The 24,753-nt window shown below is 33.8% G+C and overlaps 1 protein-coding gene across 1 annotated transcript in view; it reads left to right on the top strand.

The window, feature by feature from the left end:
• Pof1b (POF1B actin binding protein) overlaps positions 1-24,753 on the top strand; it is a 56,289-nt gene that overhangs the window by 24,016 nt on the left and 7,520 nt on the right. The window contains exons 4-8 of the mRNA XM_052170275.1: positions 5,728-5,829; positions 9,695-9,868; positions 11,922-12,052; positions 16,260-16,287; positions 18,043-18,117. Of these exons, the coding sequence (XP_052026235.1) occupies positions 5,728-5,829; positions 9,695-9,868; positions 11,922-12,052; positions 16,260-16,287; positions 18,043-18,117 (510 nt within the window). The remainder of the gene's footprint in view (positions 1-5,727; positions 5,830-9,694; positions 9,869-11,921; positions 12,053-16,259; positions 16,288-18,042; positions 18,118-24,753) is intronic.

Raw genomic sequence — 24,753 nt, 5'->3', positions numbered from 1 at the left:
TATTTATCAATTTCATGAACTTTCTTGTTGTAATGCTCCTGATGTGGAGAAGATACTCTAGAGCAGTAGTTCACAACCTTCCTACTGCTATGACCTTTAATATAGCTCTGGCTACTGGTTTGTAGGTATAACTGTATGTGGTCAGACCCACCTGGAGATGGATGGAGGAACAGTGTCGCAGTTCCCAAGGCCACTGGAAATATGTGTTTTCTGATATTCTTAGGTGACACCTGTACAGGTCTTCAGTAGTAATTTTATGCTTTGGAGGATTTGCTACACCCATTTTTGGTCATACCCCCCAAAACACAAAAACCTAGTATTTTTATTAATATACTGCAAGTATAAACTGGGCAGATTCTGCGCTATTCTGACCTACATCCCAGCCATAGACCTCATGATACTTGTCAACTGAGCTTTGTTCTGTCTCATGTGTGTCCTCAGAGTGAGCTTCTTCTAACATGCCAAACTTCTCCTCCTTTGTCATTTCTTCTCCTGTTCCGTGCCTGGATCTAAAGGTCTACCTTCTTCTGTGCCCTGCCCAATCAGAGGCTCTAGCTTTTTTAAAATTTTTTACCCAATCAGAAATCATTGGAGAACATTTTTTATAGTACATTAGTCAATACAATGTCCATGCCTAGATTGTAACCTGATCTTGGGGTACAGAAGTAAGCATCTGAATACACAGCACACAAGACCAACCCCAGAAGGGGTCATAGTCTGCACGTTGTGAGCCACTGCTTTATAACCTTAAAATAGGAATAAAGAAATAAGGCATTTTTCCTAAACCAAAGGTGCTTACATTTTTTTTAGAGTGTGAAGTAAAGTATGACCACATTTAGCTGTGAAAAAATACATTGTAAAATACATGGCTGGGGTGTGTGAAAGTCACTAGTAGAGAAATGGAAATTGTCTTAGGTTTCTGTTGTGGTAACACAATACCTTGATCAAAGTAACATATAAAAGAAAACATTAAATTGGGGGAATTGGTGTAGTTACGGAGGGTGAGTCCATGGCCAACATGGTAGGAGGCATGGCAGGCATGCTGCTAGAGCAGAAGCTGAAAGCTTTCACCTGGGTGGGGTCTCACCCTGAGGGTGTTACGACTTTTATTGCATTTCTCCATATTTCTCATCACCAACTAAGGCTCCAACACTACATTTCCTAGTGTTCTTTTTCACTTTTTTACCCTTTATCTTTCTTACTTTAGATCTGCGTAAGAGAGATCATGCATAACCACATGACATACTCAATACTAGGCTGTATCAAAATCTCCTCTGCCAACAAAACTAGTCTGAAACACTTCAGTTTAACCTCAGACAGATTCTTAGCACAAAGGCAAAAAAGCAGCCAAATGCATTGCTAAAATATGCCAAGAATGACTGTTAGCCTAGTTCCTAATACTGTTCACCTCTGAAACCAGTTGATCCGAGCCTTCACAGTCCAAATAGCTCTGAACCCTATTGTTTTTAATATCCTACTAGGATGGATCATTAAGCCCCACTTAAAGAATTCAACTGCTTTTCCAGTCCAAAGTTTCAAAGTTTTCCACTTTCCTCCCAAAACAACAAACAGACAAAAAGAAATGAATAACTAAATCAACACAGATTCCATGGTAAGGTATGCCACAGCAATAGCCTACTACTCCCTGGTACCAACTCCTGTTTTAGTTACTTTTCTATTGTCATGATAAGACATTATTACTAAGGCAATGGTAAAAGAATGAGATTAATTTGGTGGCTTATAGTTCCAGAGTGCGTCCACAGCCATCGAGCTTGGCAACAGACAAGAAGTTATGACAGTGAAACAATAGCTGAGAACTTATAACATCCACAAGTACTAGGCAGAGAGAGAGAGAGAGAGAGAGAGAGAGAGAGAGAGAGAGAGAGAGAGGAAGGATGGATGGAGGGAGGGAGGTAGGGAGGGAGGGAGGGAGGGAGGGAGGGAGGGAAAGAGAGAGAACAGAATAGTGTGGACTTTTGAAATCTCAAGGCCCATCCCCAGTGGTATACCTCCTGTAATAAGGTCACATCTCCTAATCTTTCTCAAATAGTGCCTGGGGACCAAGTATTAAAACATATGAACCTAGGGCCATTCAAACCACCATACTGCAATTGACTAGAGATAACACATTTCCCGTGTGTGGAAAATCAAGGAAAGTTTTCTTTTGACATATAATTTATTAGTACAATTAACATGATGATACAATTATTATACTTATAAGGAAATTCAAATAAGTGTTCTTTGCTTAGGTTTTCACAAATTCTTATTTTTTTCTTTTCTGATAGCTAATTTGGGAATAGGTTTAACAAGATTTAAAAAACGTAGTGGCTAAGGAGGTTGGCAGAAGAAAAGCTAAACGTGGGCCTAAAAGCTTGATAGGTGGAGATACTGGGGTTATGGTGGCCTGAAAGAAAAGATTAAGAAGAGATGTGGAGTAATTGGTTTATTAAATTAGAGAAATATTGTGAGGTTTGCTTGAGCTAGTGGGATCTGAGGTACATAATAGAGTACTAATAGATATTTAAAATGACACCTCTAAAGTTCACATTTGAGATAGAAGTAAGAGGGTTCGTATCTAAATTTTATCACCAAGGATAAAGGCAGGGGTCAGGTTTCTGTGGGGTAATGGAGAGGGTTAAGGTCAGACCCTTGGGAAACATCTATTTCAAATGAACAGAAAGACAAATCCAATGCAAGAAAATGTCTTCTCAGAGGTTCTAAAAAATAGAGCAACTGAAGCAAATAGAGGAAACTATTGACTAACCATATGAAATTAACATAAAGCCAAAGAGACCAGTTATGAGAAAGCTTTGACAGTTAAGAAAGTGACAGTGCTATTTAAAACAATAGTTTTAATATGCTTGTGGGAGCAAGATCCAGATACAGGAAGTTAATGGGTAGACTTCTCAAAAGGAAGCAGAGGAAATAAGTGGGGGTTGCATTTCTGAAAAAGAGAGTGGTCAAAGGCAAGAAGGAATGTATCACTAGAGGAGAAAGCCAGATCTTAAAGACCCTGGAAGAGTTGTAGATAGAATGAATCAGTAATGGAGAAGGAAAGAGACAAATGAGACAAGATTCTGAAGGAGAAAAGAGGGGGTAAATTTTCAGGTACACACAGAAACACAACTTCAGGAAAATAAAGGTATGAATTCCTCTTTGAGGAGCTTGAAGGAACAGAAACCAAAGAGTAGTTTTTGCAGTATGCAGAGACATAGTGAGCTCTGGAAGGGAAGGGGCAACGGAGCATGAGGACATGGGTTGTGGGAAATCCAAGGCTTTAGAATGGCAGCTGAGGAACTTGATGAATCCTGGTGTGATCACAAAGCTTGGAGGCGAGGTGTGAAACTGAGCAACGTGAACTTGTAATCAGCAAACTTTTATTTTGGTTTCAAAAAAAATGTTTCTCTATTATAGCTTTGTGGCCTGGGAACATTGCAATAGATGTTGGGAATTATATACTTTGTTAAATGTGAGAACTACTGCCAGAGGTTTTGAAAGTAACAATTAAAGTTATAACATCAACCCATTTTGAAAACACCTGCTAATTTTTAGGGTGGATTTGGCAGCAAATCAAATGTAGAGACTGAAGAAAAGATACCAAAGCAGCAAAGCTGTTGAGCTTCTCAGATGCTAAGAATTCTAAAATGCATGAGTAAAGTGATTAAGCTGATTTGTTTTTCAACAGTAATTATTTGTATGAATATTTTTACCTTCTTACAAATTTGGTAAAGTTATCTAAGTTTGGATGAGATTTTATTGTCATTTTAAAATTAAAAAGTGTCTTGAAAAACACTTCTAATAGATTTAAAATGAATTGCATTTCATACAGAAGAAAATCTTACATTTTCATAAATTCAATTTGATTTTTTTAGAAAATTCTAAATCACCAAGATAAGAGTAACTACCATCCCCTTTTGTTCAATAAGCTGTTCATCTACTATGGGATATTTAGGGCCAATGATTTCTTTAATTCAAAACAGTCTAGAATTAAATTGATATCCTAGAAATATTATGTTTTCCAGAAAGCATTTTAATATATTAAATACTGTGATACTAAATATTAAAAATTAATGTACACAAATTGATGGTACCTTAAAATTATTTCTCTTGATCCAGGATACTGTGTATCTTATCTCTGTGATAAGCACACTGAGGTTGAGAGGAGGTTAATGCCTTACATGAATCTACTGTATAGAGATGGAGAAAGACCTGCAATTTTTGTTTTATGACACCATACCTTCCTTTTCTACTTGGCCTGCTTCCACTGATTATTTGAAGTCAGAGTCAATGGATTCGTAGCAGCTAAAATCTAATCTGCTCTGTAGTTCTTATCCACTAATGTTTCAAGTATTTTTATGTTCAATTTCTTGCTTGCTGAAATTTTCTCTCTCTGATTTTTAAGTTTTTTTTTTTCTGTCTGGATTCTAAAACTTCAAAAGACTTCCATAGTTCTTGGTTTTTGTTTGTCTTTTCGTCTTCCCTCACATTTTGAGCAATTGTATGATTACTAACCAGAACTTCTAATCTGTTCACTGAGAAATCTGGGTCTGCAATCTTAAACTGCAGAATTTCTCCCCTTCATAACAGTCTTTTAAGTCAGTTACTTTATGAACTGAGAGTAATTACAATATTTTCCAATCAACAATATTTGTCATATACTAGCAGTTTTATATACTATATGTACATTAAAATAAATTTACACTTTTTATTTTGTGGTAAATCGATTATCAAAACAATGTCATGACTCAAAAGAAAATCTGAAGAAAGGAAAAACTGGGCATGGTGGAACTTACCTTTAATGCCCTGGTACTTGAAAGAAGTAGGCAGACACCTGAATGCAAGACCAGTAAGATCTCATGAGTTCCGGGGCAGACAGAGAGGGCTATAGTGAGACCCTTTCTCAAAATGAAAGAAAAAAATGGGCAAAAAAAGAATATGACTTACATTACATTTACACTGGACTCCTTGTCTGATTTTTCATTAGTCGTTCAATCTAAGACATGTTACAGGCCTTTATTTCATTGACTGATATCTTCTGAGTACTTGGCTAATATTATAGCAATTTAGTTGATTATATGGAGATACAGTGGCTCTTAAAGCTTCTACCCTGTTCTCAGTACTCAAAACATATGTTGTACTGAGAATCTTAGCCTTGATTATCATCACAAATAGGGATGTGCACTTCAATGACATGCAAATTGAGTCCTAGAAAAGATAGTCCAAGGCAGTTCTACCCACCTTATGGTTTAGTAAATTCTATAGTTCAGACTGAATTCTAGTTATTCTAAATTTCTCTAATAATTTCTTTATATGGAAAGAAACCTGTCTGTGACCCCAGTTTAAATGCCAACAACTTCATGCTAGACTATCTTAGAAGACAAACATTTTTCTTGTGTTCTATCTCAGAGCCAAAGGGGTTACAGCAATTCAAGCCCAATGTACTTTATATTTCTCACCCATTTCTCACCCCAAAAACCAAATACTATATTTCCTACTTCCTTCAGATCTCCCCTGGAGAACCAGTAAAAACGGGAGGAATTCACATTGTTCTCATCGATGAACTATTGTTAAAATTCTTTCTCCTGGAAGAAACATATTAATGAATCCTTCCATTATCTTCCTAAAATCTGTTACTATATCAGAGTCTAGTAAATACTGTGTATTTTTTGGAGGGCCTATGGGAACAACACCTTTTAAATCAAAACATATTATTTAATCTCTTATTAGGAACCATTGTCTCCTTTCCTAAGAGGAGGTCAATTCTTCCCGGGAAACAATGTGATTTATGAAAAAACAATAAGAAAAGTGGAGAAGCTAAATACAGATCAGGTAAGTAATATTCATCTTAATGTTTGTTTTATAAATATAAATTTTGAATTATGAATGTTTTAGTAGGATTGAAATAATAATTATCAAGTATCAGACAAGACCACTATGAATTATAGTATGTCATCTTGTCTACAGTCCTTCATTCTATCCTTAATATTTTTATATTTTATTATGAAGCTCATTTTACTGAATGGGAATATGAAGTCACAAAAGCTAATGGTAGAAAATGAACCATATATATAGTATATGTTTTCTGATGTATATAACCCATACATGATATGTTAGATGTATATAATACAGCTTAAAAAACTAGTTTACAAAAAGTAAAAGGCTATAATGTTATCTACATTATTTTAATATGTTCAGACTTAATACTATTAACAGGTAAGTAAAATATTCTGAAGGATATAGAAAGCTAAAACTTTAAGTCATACTTGAATTAGGTGGTGTAAGGTGAAAGAATTTTATTGTCTTGCAATTCTAAAAAGCAGAAATTGGAAACTCCAGTGTGGGACAGGACCATCATCCTTCTGAACTGTCAGGAAAGAAACATTTTCATTCTTAGTTTATTTAGCTTGTGGCACCCTCAGGCATTTTTGATTGCATAATCACATTCCAAACCCCTTCTTATCACATGATGCCCTACATGAGCATCTTCGAATCAGCATCCTTCTCTGTATAGCTCTCTCAGTGTAAAATTTCACATTTTTATGAGAACATTGCTCATATTGGATTGGATCTCATCCCAGTAACCTTACTCTAAATGGATTCTATCTGAAAAGACCATATTTTAAAGGAAAGCAAATTCTATATTTCTGGAACTTAGAACACCATTATAAATTTGGAGTATGAGTAACAAACAATTCAGGACATAATAGGTAGTGAAATATTATAAAATCAGTCTTGAAAACAAAATTATCTTTCTCATATGTAAATAAAACACACTGAAAATGTATTGGCTTTTGTTGGAATAAGAACATGCTCTATTTTTATAAGCACTTATTGCCAACTGTTAGTAGACTTGTAGGAAATTACATGCTATGTATCAAATATTCCTTATTTGATGCCTAGAAAAAATTAAATGACATAAATTTTCAGAATGATAATATCAAAATGTCTCCCTTTTGGTTTACCTGTTATGCTGAATAGTGTCTAAAGACCTGGTAGATTAAACAAGTGTTTGTGAAGAAAAACCCAACATGATGGTATCAACTAGAAAAAAAATCACTGGTTGTTTTTGATATTCCAAATAATAGTTTCTAAAGCTGTTAATTTACACTTATATTTATTCAACTGGGATATGAAAATGATGTTTTATACTTTTTAAGTAGTATGGGAGAATTTGGGGTACATTATTTAATGCTGCTTTTAAGTTTCTGTTTTAATGAGAATGAATAGTTTTTCCACTTAAATAGCCTCTAGAATACAATGTTTTCTATAACACCTATTGTATTCCCACTCATGCAGCTTAAAAAGTTAAGGAAAATTTTTTACTTTATTTATACTTTATTTATTTTGCTTAGTGTTGACATTAGTATTTATTTGTGCTGACATTTTTTTTCACTAATGATTTCAGTCATTTGGGAGTTTTATAACTACCATGTACTCTGTCCAAAGTACAATTTACCTGTACTATGGAACAAAACATATTTTTTTTTGTTTTGTTACTTCCTCAGTGATAGGGGCTATACCACAGCATGCTAGATGAAGCCAAGGTCCAATCAAAGCAATGTACTGGCACTTGTCCAAGAAAAAAGAGGCCTCTGTAGTAAAAAGTTGGTAAGGTAGTTCTAGCAGCAAGTTAATTATCCTCTCAAACTATTTGTATTTTATATTATTCTTTCCCCTCTCTATCTAAAGAAATAACCCATGAGAGATAATAACTGTTTGATATTCTGAACTATTACATTTAAATTATGATATGCTTTAAAATATGATTATAATATGAATATTTTCCTTTAAAACAATGACTTCTGAACTATAATTCAGGGGTAGGCTCTTGTGTGGATGAAGCTCTGGATTCTACCTTAACATCAAGACTAAAAGTAGTAAATACAATTCTTTTTAACATCCCAACACAACATGGTGACATTTTATAACATAAAAGAACAGATAATATATTTATCTGTTAATCTGTAGAAAGTTGATTAAAGCATATGTTTAGTTTTCTAAACTGTAAAGATCTCAGTTCTATCACACTTGTAAAATGAGTCACATTTAAACAGTCTAGAGAAAGGAATGCCAAGAGCTGATTCTATGGCCTTTATATATCTATAGAGGCAGTTTCTGTGTTTCTGTTCATAATATATACCTCCTCATATATTTTTCTTTATTTCAAAATATTTTATGCACATAAAATGTAGTTCATATGGAGTAAGAAATTTCAGACTATAAAAAGAATATTTAAAACAATACAAATACTATTAATCGTAATTGGCTTCTCTATCTGGGCCTTCATGTCTCTGGTTTCATTTTGCAGATAGACACTCTTGGAAGTTTATCACTCTATTCATATAAAAGGACATATATGTATATGTATGTGTATGTATATATGTATATGTATGTATATACACATATATATTTGTCATATATGTATGTAGATTACACATTAAACCAGAGGGGGGGATACTGAATTCATTGTTCTGTAATTTGCTATTGTTTACATCTGATATAGGTTGAGAGTTGTTGCACCTAAGATTCTAAATGCTTGAATTATATTACTTTTCAATAAGTCCACTTTTTATAGTCAAAAAGAAAATTTACACTGAATTTATACTTTCAATCTTGACCATATGTGAGTGAATGTAACATTATGACTAAAACTTGAGTGTTTTTCCTTTGAAAGCAGGCTTTTATTAGCTGTCTCTTTTCAAAGCAGAATAATAACAACATACTATAGTAATGTTCAAGTATGCCTGAAGCCCTCCCAATGGATATATGTAAATGTTAGTTCCTCCCTGTACTGTTGAGGAAAACAAAATCATGACACAATAAACAGGTAAAATAGATTGAGTATAAGCAAATTCCAGATTTTCCTGCAGTCAATATAAATGACCTTTATACCCTTACATTCTGAGGAACAAATCATGAATTCTACTCACAAGTTTGTCTATTATTAATTTTGTCATTAGAAGTACACAGTCTGACTTGTTGTCTTTGGAAGAATATTAGTTCTATGCTCAAATTTTGTGAGATAAATGACATTAAAATTAAAGTTTATGATGGTAGCAATAGTAATACACATTTCTTACAGACAATTCATTTACTCCACACAAAAACTCAATAAAAGCAGTATTTGAATAAAGTATCTGGTAAAATTATAGTAAGGGCTTACATTTTCTGGATCAAAAGCAGCAATCAATGATTCTCAATGTTTTTTGAAAAGCCTTTTCTCAAGTTTCATAAGCATGAGTTCATTGCCTCCCCAATAGGGATACAAATATGCTTCCTGCTATTGAAAATAACTGTATTGTATGTTTTCCTAATTTTAAATACTTTTCACCTTCAGCATCATAGAATTATTTATTATATAATTAGATAGTAGAGCACCTATTGAGTCATAAAAGAAAGCTTAAAATATTCATAATAATTTTAGATTTAAGTACAACTAAATTATCAATGTAATTAGAACATGAATTTTTATGGCTTATTTGGGTAAGTATTTGATGGCCATAGTTACTGATTAAATAAAAACAAATTGTAATAAAAATTTCTTAACATATAAATTAAAAATATCACTAGTTAAAATGACAAATTCTACACCTAATTATTTTGTTGTGGTTTTTCAAATTTGTTTCCAATCTTTTCTTGATTTGCTATAGATCTGATTTTAGATGGCTATTTTTGACATGTATATATGTTTTAGGAATGCTGTCCTCAAATTCAATGCCATCATCATGTCATCCAGCAACCCCAGATCATCCACTCACCACATTGTCAACAGTCCCATTCTAGCCATCAAATCCAATGTATAACAGAAAATGATTCAAATATTGGGCATGAACTCTGTCATGGCGGGCCAAGCCAAATACATGAACAGGTAAGATCAACTAGTTCAATACTTACCAAATTAAGTTCTTAAACATGTCTTACTTCAGTAGTCTAATACTCACATTCAATCTTCTTTCAAACATTGAAGAATTGTACCAGTGTGTTTTAACAACATTTTAGAAACAACTATCCAGACTCCTTTCAAAAGATAGAAATCATTCAGGCTCATTAATTAAATGGATGGAGTTATGACTCAACTCATGAATATTAATATTGTGACTGATAACAGATCTTTAGAAATGAGCCCAACAGTTGTTCAGCATTACATATTTTCATGAGATACAATATTCAAATGAACAACGAATTAGAAATGCTGTCATCTGAAATGATTGTTAATGATAGCATTTCACCAGCTTGTAATTAGTTGCTCTATATATTCTTTGGGAATATATTATACTAATTCAAGTCAGACTATACTTATATTTTATTGTGTATCATAACAAAATAGAAACCAAAACTTAGTTGCTAAGGAGAAACCTCCCTAGATACAATCATGGGTGACTAATTTATGTTGTAAAGACTTTGGAGTTGTAAACATCTGCTGCAAAAGTGATAATAGGAAAAAATGATTTTCTTTAATCTGGTAAAAACTAACAATAATGACTGAAATAATGGAGAGTCAAAAATCATTTGTACTTCCTCCAATTTCAAATTGACCTCTCTCATAGATATCTCTTAAAAGACAAAAGAATAAGTAAAAAGACATAAACTTCCAATACAGGAATTTTTAAATATACATGGTATTATTTCTCAGGACTAATGCTTAGAAATATATAGATATAGGTATATAGATATGTGCTGGCTGTATTGGTACAAAATAACTAGAAATAATTTAAAAATTCAAGCTGTTCCAATATTTTTTTTAAAAAGCCTAAAATGATCTTTATTCTAACTGTCTGAATGGAAACATTAACCTCTAGAGCAGTATGTGAGATTTCTTACATTATATAGATGGATAATGACAAAAATACACATTATTAGATTAAATCATTTGAAATCATTATTTTACAGTTCATAATTGGCCAAATAGAATTACCTCTGTACATTCAACTTAATCTTTTATTTTGCTTTGCCTTAGTTTCCTCTAATAGAGGAAAGTGGTAGGACCTAAAATTTAATGCAAAGCAAAATATTGTCATCTTACTTAGGAGGGTATAAACAATATGCTCTGGGAGCAAAAGAAAGAAGAAAGTTCAATCTGCTAAATACTTATCAAGGGTGTGTTGAGGTAAGAATTGACTTAGACATTGAAAATGAGCAGTATATTTGAAATTCAACTATATGTACATTTATGTAAACATATATAGTTTTATACTTTTAGCGGATTCATCTGTGTTCAAACAAATGTTTTGTCCTATTCCAGTTGTTTAGTTTTTTAATATCTTATTTATTTTATTCCGTTATTATTCTTAAGATACATGTTTACTTTCTAAGGAGAAACAGAAAGCACGTGGAATCCATTGGGAAGGAAGGTGGAAGGAATTTCAGAGGAGTTGGGAAGAGACAACCATGATCAAAATATATTGTATGAAAAACATCTACTTTTAATAAAAGAAAGAAAAATTAATGCTTTTCAAGTTTTACATCCACTAGATCATTTAACATTGAGTGAAATGAAGTTGAAAATATTTCAATGTTCATTTTTCCTTTCAATTCCTCACCTATTGAAAGTATACACATCTAGTGCACAAAAAATTTAGTGACTTGATTCAAGTGATGTTTTAAATAGTTTTTTATTCTTTAAAATTTCATAACCTCGGTGATAAAAGATGCACCTACCTCTTGAGAGACTTGAAGCCTCAGAGAGTGGGGAGGTCCGGTGGGATGGGAGTGGGGGATGGCAACATCCTCTTAGAGATGGAGGTGGGGTAGGAAGGAGGTATAGGATGGGGAGTGGTCGGGTGGGGACAGACCTGGATGGGTATGAAGTCTGGACTGTAAAAAAGGATTAAAGAATAAAAATATATTTAAAAATTCCTATCAATATTCTATGAACTTAGAAAATCAATATTGCTTATAATTGCAATTGGTATTTGCCTCAGGTGATAATTCAGGATGATGGCCCTGAAAAATTGGATCCCAAATATTTTGGAGAGTTGCTTGCTGATCTAAGCCGCAAGAATACAGACCTATATCACTGCTTATTAGAACATTTGGAGCGAATTGGAGGAAGGTACTATAACTGTATTTTTCATCTTGATGTTGCAGTTGTCAAATATATAGGTACAATTTTGTAATTTAAATAATAGATATATCAAGATTTCCATGCATATGTGGGCGCCTCCATGAATTTATTCCACCACATGTGTTTGGGTGCCCACATCGCCCAGAAGAACTTGGAGACCCTGGAACTGGGGAATAAAAGTTGGGTCCTCTCAAAGAGCAGTATTACTTAATTACTGAGCCACCTCTCAAGCCCTTAAAGTCCTTTTGAAAGAATACATTCAGGATCACAGCAGAACACCAGTACTGAGCAAATACAGTGATTGTATGACAAAACTGAGCAAATGTTCCATTTTAAAAGTTAATCACATTGATGAAGTGACTTCCCAACCTGTGATCACTGCCTTCAAAAGGCTGAGGCTAGACGACCTCTTCATTTTGAGTCCATCCTGAGCTACATATCTTATCTTGCCAGCTGGTGCTATCTAGAAAGATTATGTATGTCTGAAAAGTGTCAAAACCAAACAAAAAAGAGTTAATGTGCTTTATGGAAATGAGCAAAAATCTCATTACTTTAAGATCAGTTAAGAACTGTGTATATCTTCTTTTGTAATGTTCTTTGATGACAAAAACTACTCCTTGGGAAAGAAACTAAATGAAATGAATGACATGTTAAAAAGACAAAAGATGAATGGTAGTGTAGATGTGAAGAAGGAAAATTGAATATTGTGGGACTTGACACTAGTCATTCTGGGAAACAGTATGTAGAAATTTTAAAATGAAAACTAAAACTACACCATGTGATCCATAAATCTTAGTATTGGGTATATTATCAAATAAAATGAAATGAATGTGTAAAAGACACACCTTAAATCCTGCATTCATGATACCAAGGAATGAAAACAACCTGACAATCTACCAGCATACAAAAAATAAAATTCTGCCATTTTCAAGAAAATAAATGGAATTAGGGGTGACTCTGTTTATTAAAATAACACAGGCACATAAATCAAATGTCACATGACTTACCTTATAATCTTAAAAAGAAATAATTTCATAGAGGGTGATAGTAGGATGGGCATGGCCACGAGTTCAGAGTGGTCAGGGGATCAAGATGGAAATATCATCCTAAGTGAGGTAACCCAATCACAAAAGAATACACATGGATTGCAATCTCTGATAAGTGGATATTAATTAGCCCAGAAGCTCTGAATACCCAAATCACATAACAAATGACTTCCATGAAGAAGTATGGAGAGGGTCCTGATCCTGGAAAGGATTGATCTAGCATGGGAAGGGAATATAAGGACAGAGAAAAAAGGAGGGAGGTGATAGGAGAATGGATGGAGAGAAGGAGGTTTATGGGACATATGGCGGGGGGGGGGGGAACCAGGAAAGGGGAAATCATTTGGAATGTAAACAAAGAATATAGAAAATAAAAATATTAAAAAAAGATGCAATGTAAACAAAACTATGGCTGGATAAGGGTAAGTTAGTGTGCTAATACAGAGTGCTAATGATAATGAGCTTTGAATTTCAAATCTAGAAGACAGGATTTTGAGTGTTTCCTTCATAAATGACATACATTTGCTACAATAATTTTTAATTTGAAAATTGCATTGTTACACATGGATGTAAACATCATTTGATGCCTCATAAATACATATAATCATGTCACTTAAAAATGTATGGTTCTTATGAGGGTTTTTTTTAGCATATTACATTTATAATAGAATATATATTTTTACTACCAATACACCAATATGTGTTTGTTATTGATGTGTTCTCAATTTATAAATTTTATCTATAAATACTGTATTTTATGCACAAATCTCAGTATATTAATTTATATAGTATATTGTATGTAGCATACATTGTGGAGCATTATGTATTTGTAAATAGAAAACTCTACATGATATAATAAATAACATGCAATTATATATATATATATATATATACATAGATTTGCCTTTTTATGTGTACATGTGTGTGTGTCTGCATGATAGTATATGTATTGCATGACTACAAGTGCCTACACAGTCCAGTAGCATAATGATTCCCTGGAATTTGAGGGTATCTTTTATTTGTAGATGACAGCACATCCTAGTGCTATATAGTCAAAGAATGGATATGACAACAAATTTAAAGTAATCTACATTCTTTTGCATCTAGATAAATATTTTTATTATAGAACTTATATAGTATATAAATATGGAAGATATAATATAATATATAATTTTGTATACTTTTTAAGTTAAAGAAGGCATTTAATATGTTCATCTCATATCCCCCTCTTTTCAATAAATTTTACCTTCCTACATCCATTCTCCTTCCATTTTCCTCAACTATTTTCTGTTCTTATCTAATTGTCCATCCCACTTGGCAGAATGCTAACTCTAGACACTTGGCTCTCTGTCCCCTATTTCTACTGCCATCTCTTCTATTCATCTTCCACTGTGTACTATCTATAGAAGGGCCATTTAATGTAGTTTGGAATTCATGCTACTTAATACAGAACTTAATATTGTTGGCAAACTGTATGCGTTCAGTACTTTTAATTCACTCAAGATATATCAGAGAAAAATACAGCTAATTATTTAAGTCTATTCCATTATAAATATGTGAGTTTTCTCTTTTGCTAGATTTTGATCATTAGATCTAATAACATCTTGCATTATCTGAAAAACTCTACTCTCACATGACCCAAATAATTAAGCCATGTGTTCAATTATTTTTGTACAAGTTTGCTATCTTAATATATTTTCCTTCCTCTCAATAACCTATTGAGTGACCATCATATGTCAGAAACTGTATACCTCTCTCAATAACCTATTGAGTGACCATCATATGTCAGAAACTGTATACCTCTCTATATTATAAAATTTGAAAACCAACTACATAAAATTACAGATAAAGTAATTAATTAAGAACATCTAACTACCAAAAGCTAGAGATGTATTCAAACATCTTTGAGTATTCTTTTACTTATATATAAACTATCATATGACTTTTCAATAATATATTTTTCCTTTGTATTTTAGTTATACTTTGTGGGTATTTCATTTTCTCCCTAGGTCTGTCCCAAAATATCTATTTGGCACAACACAGCAAATACCACATACATACGTGCAAACTATTTTACATGTATTAATCAGGTCTTAGGAATGGAAAGCTAGAATTCTTTTTCCATAGTAGCCTGCATATTTTTATAAATGTATGCAACAGTCTTTTAACAATTACCCATTTATCTCTATAAACAAAATTTTGCTCATAAGCAATTACATAATGGATAAAGTTAGGGACTAGTGTACAAAAACTAATACCTTAAAATATTACTTCTACCTGCCTGTCAAAACATGTACATTTCAGTTTGTTTGACATGTTTACCATTCGTGTTCATATCTCATTCTTCTTCTGTGTGGAGAGGAAGTAATTAGACAAAATTAAGGTTGGTCTGTTGCCTTTGACAACACGGTAACTGAACTCTTCCCAGATTTCACAGTTCCTGCAGCAGCATATTTCAGACTTGTATGACCACTGATAATCCCATAAGATCTGCCTTTTTAATTTGGCTCCACAAACACTCACTCATCCTCTCTGTCCAAATACTCATCTTGTTTCTAGAAATTATATTATAAATATAATTATATATTAAGTTATGTTATGAAGCTAGAATTTTGACTGTTTTGCTTTGTTGGGTGTAGATTCAAATCACATTCTTTTTAGTATACATATATTAGGTGAATTGACATTTTCTTAAAAGCTTTTATTTTTGGCAAAATGAAATAAATGACACAAGAACAGTAATAGAGAGAAACTAGCTCAAACCGGAAAGTGAGACCCAGAAGGGAAAATGGAGGGAGAAGAAGAGAAAAACCTGTACTTGTGCTTGGGTTCACCAAACAACATTTGCTGTCAGGCACTTCTTCATCTCCCCGCAAATGCATGATGAAATAGACAATGGTCTCATTCTGTATATTTTATTACTTTTTATTTAGATGTTACTTATTCTAGTATATAAGCTAATTCCAGAAAAATCATTTTAGTCAAACTTAGTGAAAGTTCCATTTTTGATATTTAAATTTCTTTATTTGTGATTCCAATTTAAACCAGTACTATTTTTATGTACAAAATATAAAATAAGTAGAACGGGAATGTTTGTATATGATTACAGAATTCATTTTTTTTCTAAAATTGTCTTTTTGTCATTTTTGCAGCAAACAAGATTTTGAGTCTGCAGATACAGTAAGTCCAGAAGTCATTCAATTAGAGAACAAAGTACACTTTGATTGTGGTACTAATAATATTCCTTTATTTTGTTTATTTATCAGACTGAAAATATAGATTGGTAAAGAAACTGATGTTTATGTCTTTGTAATGACTAAAAATGTAATAATCAGAAAGAATATTTTATGATTATAACTAGGATTTAAGTTGTCATCGCTTAAAATACATTTAAAATTTACTTGATAACGAAACTGTCTTAGAAGACAGAAATTATACAATAAAAATAAATATCAAATATGGTTCAAAACCATATGCAACAGCAACTTGAAGTAAAAAAATCTTTAATTATCAATTCCATTACATTTGTGATTTTGAAAACCAATTTATTTTAATTTAATAAGCAATTAGATAGTTTATTTTAGCAACAAAAAGAAAAATCACCTCTTATGCATTAATTTTATCATTATTTCCTGTATGTTGCTATGCTATATTCACTAAAACAGTTTTGTAAGTTCTAAATTGCCTATGAAAAGGACTTATTGTGGCTTCTCTCTTAATTTAGCTGAAGCTTAAAAATGTTGCTGTGGTAACATATAATCTCTCAAAAGTCACAATAGCCTCAACAAATTTTCTTTAAGTCCTATAATACCTATAATTTTATTTCACAGTTTTCACTATTTAAAAATTAAGCTTCCCAAACATATATTCCATCCAACAAAACTTAATTTTGGAGGACAAAGTGATACTATTTCAAGTAAATTTTGAATCCTCTATTATTGTTGTTATATCCATCACCATTATTACTTGCTTTTATGAGGCAGGATTTGTTTATATATCATGTCCTAGTCTTGAACCTATATGGAACATGCTAGCCTTGATCCTCTTGACTTAAACACTTAGGTACTAGAAATATAGGCATGTATTACTACACCCAGGTAAGAACTCACTTTGTTTAAAGTTTCTATTGTACCTACCCCTTTGGTTCTGAGTTCAAAGACAGGACTTTGGTATTTTTTGTTTTTTGTTTTTGGTTTTTTGGTTTTGGGGTTTTTTATTTGATATATTCTTTATTTACATTTCAAGTGATTTCCCATTTCCTGGCTACCCACCCCGAAAGTTCCATAAGCTCTCTTCCCTCCCCCTGTTGCCCAATCCACCCCTTCCCACTTCCCTGTTCTGGTATTCTCCTACACTGCTGTACTGAGCTTTTCCAGGACCGGGAGCCACTCCTTCCTTCTTCTTGGGTATCATTTGATATGTGCATTGTGTCTTGGGTATTCCAAACTTCTAGGCTAATATCCATTTATCAGTGAGTGCATACCATGAGTGTTCTTTTGAGACTGGATTACTTCACTTAGGATGATGTTCTCCGGTTCCATCTATTTGTCTAAGAATTTCATGAATTCATTGTTTCTAATGGCTGAATAGTACTCCATTGTGTATATATACCACATTTTCTGTATCCATTCCTCTGTTGAAGACCTTGTAATGTTAGGAAAGCATTGTGCCTCTCAGCCCACCGACCTAAACTGATCTTTTAAAACACAAGTGGAATGTTTGACTGGTTGCCCAAATCTTTTCTCTAACAATCTCTGAAATTTAGTAGTATTTCCAAGTCTATGTAATATAACTGAGTATTTAAACTCTTTGAAAGGTGATTTAATCTTCTACTATCCTCCCAAAATATGCTATTTTTACACTGAAGTCTATGAAGTACAGCCCATAAGATTAAAGTGCTGATGTTTTCAAAGGATAATTTCTATTTTCTTACAGTCAGAAGACATTGAGTCATTGATTCCCAAAGGACTGTCAGAGTTTACAAAACAGCAAATTCGTTATATTCTGCAGGTAAGATGCAATCAGTGTCCAACTTGATATATAATTTTTGTTTTATCTTATATCTCATTTTGTTATGTTTGGTCATAATCTCTTAAAAGTCCATTCTTTTATTATGAGAAATGGAAAGGGAGCATATCTAGAGGGAAGGGAAAGGGGTGAAGATAGGAAGAGTAGAGGGAGAGGAAACTATAAGCAGCATATGTTGTATGAGAAAAATCTATTTTCAATTAAAAATTTAAAAAGTAGTAACACAAATGCAAATCAAAACAATGCTGCAATTGCACCTCACACCAGTCAGAATGGCTAAGATAAAAAACTCAAGGGACATCAGATGCTGGCGAGGATGTGGAGAAAGAGGAACACTTCTCCATTGTTGGTGGGATTGCAAGCTGGTACAACCACTCTGGAAATCAGTCTGGAGGTTCCTCAGAAAATTGGACATGACACTTCCTGAGGAACCGGCTATACCACTCCTGGGCATATATCCAGAGGATCCCCCAGCATGCAATAAGGACACATGCTCCACTATGTTCATAGCAGTCCTATTTATAATAGCCAGAAGCTGGAAAGAACCCAGATGTCCCTCTCAACGGAGGAATGGATAGCCTCAAATAAAAGCTATGTTCCACAGGAATTGACTATGTTTTAAGAAGACTTGAATGTCTAGCATCTAGAAAATCAATCTCAATGTTTTACCTGCTGTTCTTATTGTTCTTATTAGTCAATACTTTACCAACAATACCTATTGTTCCTATTAGTCAATACTTTATTCTTATTAGTTAATACTTACATACTTTAGTAGAACCTGATTCTTAAGCAGTCTTTCCCTTTTCTTTTCCATGTCCATTTCATACGCTACTTTCTCCCATCCCAAGTACAGGCAGTGAAAGGTAAAAAGGCTTTGCCTTCTCTTTCCAGTGTTGTGTAAGGATAGAATTCATAGGAACAGGAAATTTTCCTATAATAAAGGAAAATCCACAAATAAAGATAGAAGCCAAGTAAATATGGCTGAATGTAGTATGCATTAAGAAAAAAAAAAAGCAATGCTAGTCAGGATACAGAAGAAAAGGAATCCTTATATATGGCTTACAGAAAAGCAAAATAATCCAGTCAGTATGGAAATCACTATGAAGGTTCCTCAAAAACGAAAATAAAACGAGACTTGGGGGTTTATATTACTGTGGTGAGGGTATATTTACCGTATACTTCCAAGTAGCAGTTTAGGAAGTAAAGGCAGGAACTCAAGTAGAAGCCATGGATGGATGCTGCTATTGGTTTACTGCCTCTGGCTTGCTCAATCGGCTTCTTTGGGGGGGGGGATTTATTTTTATTCGATATAATCTTTATTTACATTTCAAGTGAGTTTCCCTTTCCTGGGTCCCCCCTCCCCGAAAGTCCTATAATCCCTTTTCCCTCCCCTTGTTCCCTAATTCCCCCTGTTCCCCAATCCATCTCTTCCCACTTCCCTATCCTGGTATTCCCCTACACTGCTGCACTGAGCTTTTCCAGGACCAGGAGCCACTCCTTCCTTCTTCTTGGGCATCATTTGGTATGTGAATTGTGTCTTGGGTATTCCAAGTTTCTAGGCTAATATCCACTTATCAGTGAGTGCATACCATTTGTGTTCTTTTGAGACTGGGTTACATCACTTAGGATGATGCCCTCCAGTTCCATCCATTTGTCTAAGAATTTCATGAATTCATTGTTTCTAATGTCTGAATAGTATTCCATTGTGTATATATCAAGAATCTCCACATAAAACCAGACACACAGAAACTAATAGAAAAGAAACTGGGGAAGACCCTTGAGGACATGGGCACAAGGGAAAAGTTCCTGAACAGAACACCAAAAGCTTACACTCTAAGATCATGAATTGACAAATGGGACCTCATAAAACTACAAAGTTTCTGTAAGGCAAAGGACATTGTCAATAGGACAAAACTGGCAACCAACAAATTGGGAAAAGTTCTTTGCCAACACTACATCCAACAGAGGGCTTATATCCAAGATATAAAAAGAACTCAAGAAGATAGAGCCCAGAGAGCCAAATATCCCCCTTAAAAATGGGGTACAGAGCTAAACAAAGAATTTCAACCTGAGGAATATCAAATGGCTGAGAAGCACCTAAAGAAATGTTCAACATCCTTAGTCATCAGGGAAATGCAAACCAAAACAACCCTGAGATTTCACCTCACACCTGTCAGAATGGCTAAGATTAAAAACTCAAGAGACAGCCGGTGCTGGCAAGGATGTGGAGAAAGAGGGACACTCCTCCACTGCTGGTGGGGTTACAAGCTGGTACTACCACTCTGGAAGTCAATCCACTTTCTTAAATAACTCAATATTACCTTCCCAAGGGTGGCACTATCCACAGAGCTCAGGGCCCTCCTACATCAATCATTAAGCAAGACAATATCCTACAATTTTTTTTTATTCTTTTTCTGTTTCTTTATGAAATACATGGCATTTTTTAATTCTATTTAGATTTGTTATTATTATTTTGGAGTACATCTCTTTTAGTAGTTTCTCTAGCTATCAAATTATATATATCTTAATCCCATGTTTGAATTTTAATGTATTTTACCAGTTTCAGAAGCTGTAGAAAGAGTTGAGGGTTTTCTCTCTTTACCATATATTTATATAATTCTGAAACATTTCTTCTCCAATCATATAGAGCATATTAGTATCATAAATTTTATTTCATCTATCAAATATAAATAAGAAAGTTCAACATAATTATAGCCTGTTGTATTTTTCCATATGACTTTTATCCTTCTTTTTTTTTGCGTGTGAAATTCTATTTTTTAATTCGATATATTTTTTATTTACATTTCAAATGATTTCCTCTTTTCTGGCCCCCCACTCCCTGAAAGTCACATATGCCCAAGTGATTTGGAATTTTATTCTATTTAGAGAAATTCTTTTAGCTAGTCAAACAGTAGGTCTAATAGTGATTTGTTATTTCCATTTTCCTAGGGCTGAAAAGTACCATGATTTGTTTTCTTCATTTAAAAAGGAACTCTATTTCTTTTGATATAAAATTCATAGTTGAAATTTCTGTTCTTTGAGAATTTGAAAAAAACATTTTATTGATTTTTCTTGCTTTTTCCCTCTTTTTTAAGTTTTATTTTAAAAATTGTTTTATTTATTTACATTGCAAATATTGTCCCACTTCCCAGTCCATCCTCCAAGAGTCCTTCACCACATCCACCCCTTTTCCTCTGAGAGGGTGCTTCCCCACCCTTCACCCCTGTACCCCTATATCCCCCATCCCTGGGGCTTCAAGTCTCTGCAGGATTAGGCTCATCCTCTCTCACTGAGGCCAGACAAGGCAGCCCTCTCATTCATGTGTGCAGGGTGGTGTGTGTGCATGTGTGTGTGTGTGTGTGTGTGTGTGTGTGTGTGTGTGTGTGTGTGTTGGGGATTGTGGGCAGGGACAAAGGACCAGCCCATGCATGTTCTTTGTTTGGTGGCTTAGTCTCTGGGATCTCCTGGGGTTCTGGATTAGTTGACACTGTTGGTCTTCCTATGCATCTCCTCTGAACTCAGTATCTGTGTCTTGTTGCCATGATGTCTACCGAGAACTCTGCTATTCTTCTACCTGCTTTTGCCAATAACTAAGAATTTTCTTACACTTTTCAGTTTTTATCCTTTGATTTAAAGAGTTTTTGTTTTGTTTTGATTTGATTTAATTTGATTCCTCAAGGAATAGATTTCTTTGAATATATCCTGTTTGGTATTCATACTCTTTCTCCACATCCTCCCCCACCTCTCTGTGTATATACAGATATATTAATGACGACGACTACTAATATGGAGAACTTATTAGCCACTACTTCTCTGAATATTCTTTCAGTTTCTGCCTTTCTCTTTCCCTTCCAGGGTTCTAATTGTGTGACTATTACATGTGCATAAAGGCATAGAGAATTCTTGGATCAACTTCATTATTGTAATTATTTTTTACTGTTTCTTGTATTATAAATTTGCTTTTGTATTTTTATGGTTACTTTTCATTTTTATAATTAATTCATTATGATTATCTTGTTGCTGTTTTCTTCTTTATTGGAACTGTTCTAAAATTTTTATTCAATTATTCTTTTTATTACCCATTTCTTTGCCAAGTCTCAATGGTCTGTTGTAATCTGTTTTAAGCCTATTTCTTAATTTCTTTATTATTTTTATTATGTTTTAAATTTTCAGGTATTTAGTTAATGAAGAAAATAATTTCATTAGGAAAATTTCACATGTGTCAGTCATTGTACTTTGTACATATTCATCTACCCATTCATTATTTTTGTTCTTGATCTTCCCTCTGGTGAACCCTCCTACAACTCCCCCCTAAAAAGCCCCTACTTCTCCTTTTATATTGTTCCCTCTCCCTATGTTAGAGAACACAAATTATACAAATTATATATTTATAATTTCCTATATATATATATAATAGGAAAGGTATAAAGTCTGTCTTGTTTTGCTTAAAGGATCTGCCATTCTAGCCACTGCTTGAAATAGCAGTTTTATTCTTATTTATGACTAAATGAAATTCATATATACATAGTAATTACCTAGGAGTGTTGGGCTGGATTATATGGTAGTTTATATTGTAATATTTTGTGAAGTCTTCCATATTGATTTCCCTAGTGTCTGCACAAACTTACACTCCTACCAGAAATATATTTACATTCCCATCCCCCTGCATCCTGGTCAGAGTTGGTTGTTTATTTCTCTAAAAGTTTCAAAAAAAGAAACTGTGATAGCAGTAATTACTGGATAGCAGTAATTACATTTTATAATTTGAAATTTACTGGTCCATGATTTTCTATATTTTATGTGCTATTTTTTTTTGTTTAGAGAGATGATGTTTTTTAATAGCTTTGGTTCTGTAAGTTAAATGGCAATACTCTCTTACAACTTTTAATATCATGAGAACTACACCTTATGTGCGTGTGTGTGCGTGTGCGTGTGTGTCTGTCTGTCTGTCTGTATGTATGTATGTCTGTAACTGATATTTAGTCACATATTTTGTCAGGCATTCCTGGCTTAATTTATGGATTGCTTAAAAGATAATGTTGGGAAATTCTAACAATTCCTTTTAGCTTGATATTAATATCTCTCAATTGATTTTCCTTATCAACTTCAGACTTCACTATTTGTCTTTCAGTGGTCAGTGACTCTAGATGAAAAACTAAGCATTTGGTTAATACATTGTAAAACTCTTAATACATGAAAGTCTTATTCAGATATCTTGTTTTAGAAGGGTACCTCTTAAAGTAAACAATCAGAGGAAGTGAGACATTTTCTATTACTGTCAAATGGAAGTGAATGTTATAATTGGGAGGAAAGCCCAAGAGGGGCAGAGAGGTGAGAGTGCCAAGAGGCAAGAGTGATGAGAGTTTGTTGCTACTTTATAACTATAATTTTGCTACTGTTATGACCTGTAATATAAATGTCTAATATGCAGGATATCTAATATTCTACTCCTAAAGCGGTCACAACCCTAAGGTTGAGATACTTGACAGATAATTTATTTTTCCTCATAGTTCTTGATGGCTAGGCAGGTGGTCATTTGCTTGCAACAAGCAAAACAGGGTGTCATTGGCATCAGGGTTTGTATTCAAAATGCAGCAATCTTTGTCTGTTCGCTACTCTGTCCCAACAGCTCTGTGTGATTTTTGAGGGACAGGACAGATGCATCAAACTGGAAAATATCATCCTAAGTGAAGTAACCCAATCACAAAAGAAAACTCATGGTATACACTCACTGACAAGTGGATATTAGCCCAGAAGCTCAGAATACCCCAAACACAATTCACGTATCAAATTATGTCAAAGAAGAAGAAAGGAGAGGCCCTTGGTCCTGGAAAGGCTCAGTGCAGCAGTGCAGGAGAATACCAGGACAGGAAAGCAGGAGGGGGCTGATTGGGGAACAGGGGGAGGGAAGAAGGCTTATGGGACTTTCGGGGAGGGGGGATCCAGGAAAGGGGAAATCATTTGAAATGTAAATAAAGAATATATCTAATAAAAGAAAGAAAGAAAGAAAGAAAGAGAGAGAGAGAAAGAAATAAAAAGAAAGAAAGAAAGAAAGAAAGAAAGAAAGAAAGAAAGAAAGAAAGAAAGAAAGAAAGAAAGAAAGAAAGAAAGAGTTGAGTTCCAAGCACCCACATAGAAGTTACCAACATACAATAGCTATACTTCCAGGAGATTTGATGCTCCTTTCTTGCCTTCATGAGCACCAAGAATTCATGTGATGTACATCTATACGTGCAGGCATACACTCATACACATGATGTAAAACAAGCGCATGATTTTAAGAATTGTGTTGTGAGATAACTTACATTTCTGAGGTAGTAATGAGCTGAGGAATAGGGTGGTGGTGGAATCACTCAAGGCAAGTTATTGCCCCAAAACTTCAATTGAAATAGCTTAGGGCAAAGCACCCTGTACTCCACATAAAACTTCATTCTTCACACTTCAGACAGAATCCTTGGACAGCACAGCACACTTAGGCAAGTACTTTTTATGGCTTGAAGGTTCAAAGTGCCTCATCACTTCTCTAATCATTTAAATAAAAAACAAAATTAAAAGCAAAGCTGTGATGATAGAATTCTGCTGTGTGAAGGAGATAGTACTTTTTTCATACAAATGAAA

The sequence above is a fragment of the Apodemus sylvaticus genome, chromosome X (genome assembly GCF_947179515.1).
Source record: "Apodemus sylvaticus chromosome X, mApoSyl1.1, whole genome shotgun sequence".
NCBI lineage: Eukaryota > Metazoa > Chordata > Mammalia > Rodentia > Muridae > Apodemus > Apodemus sylvaticus.
This window is presented reverse-complemented; position numbering and strand designations above follow the sequence as displayed.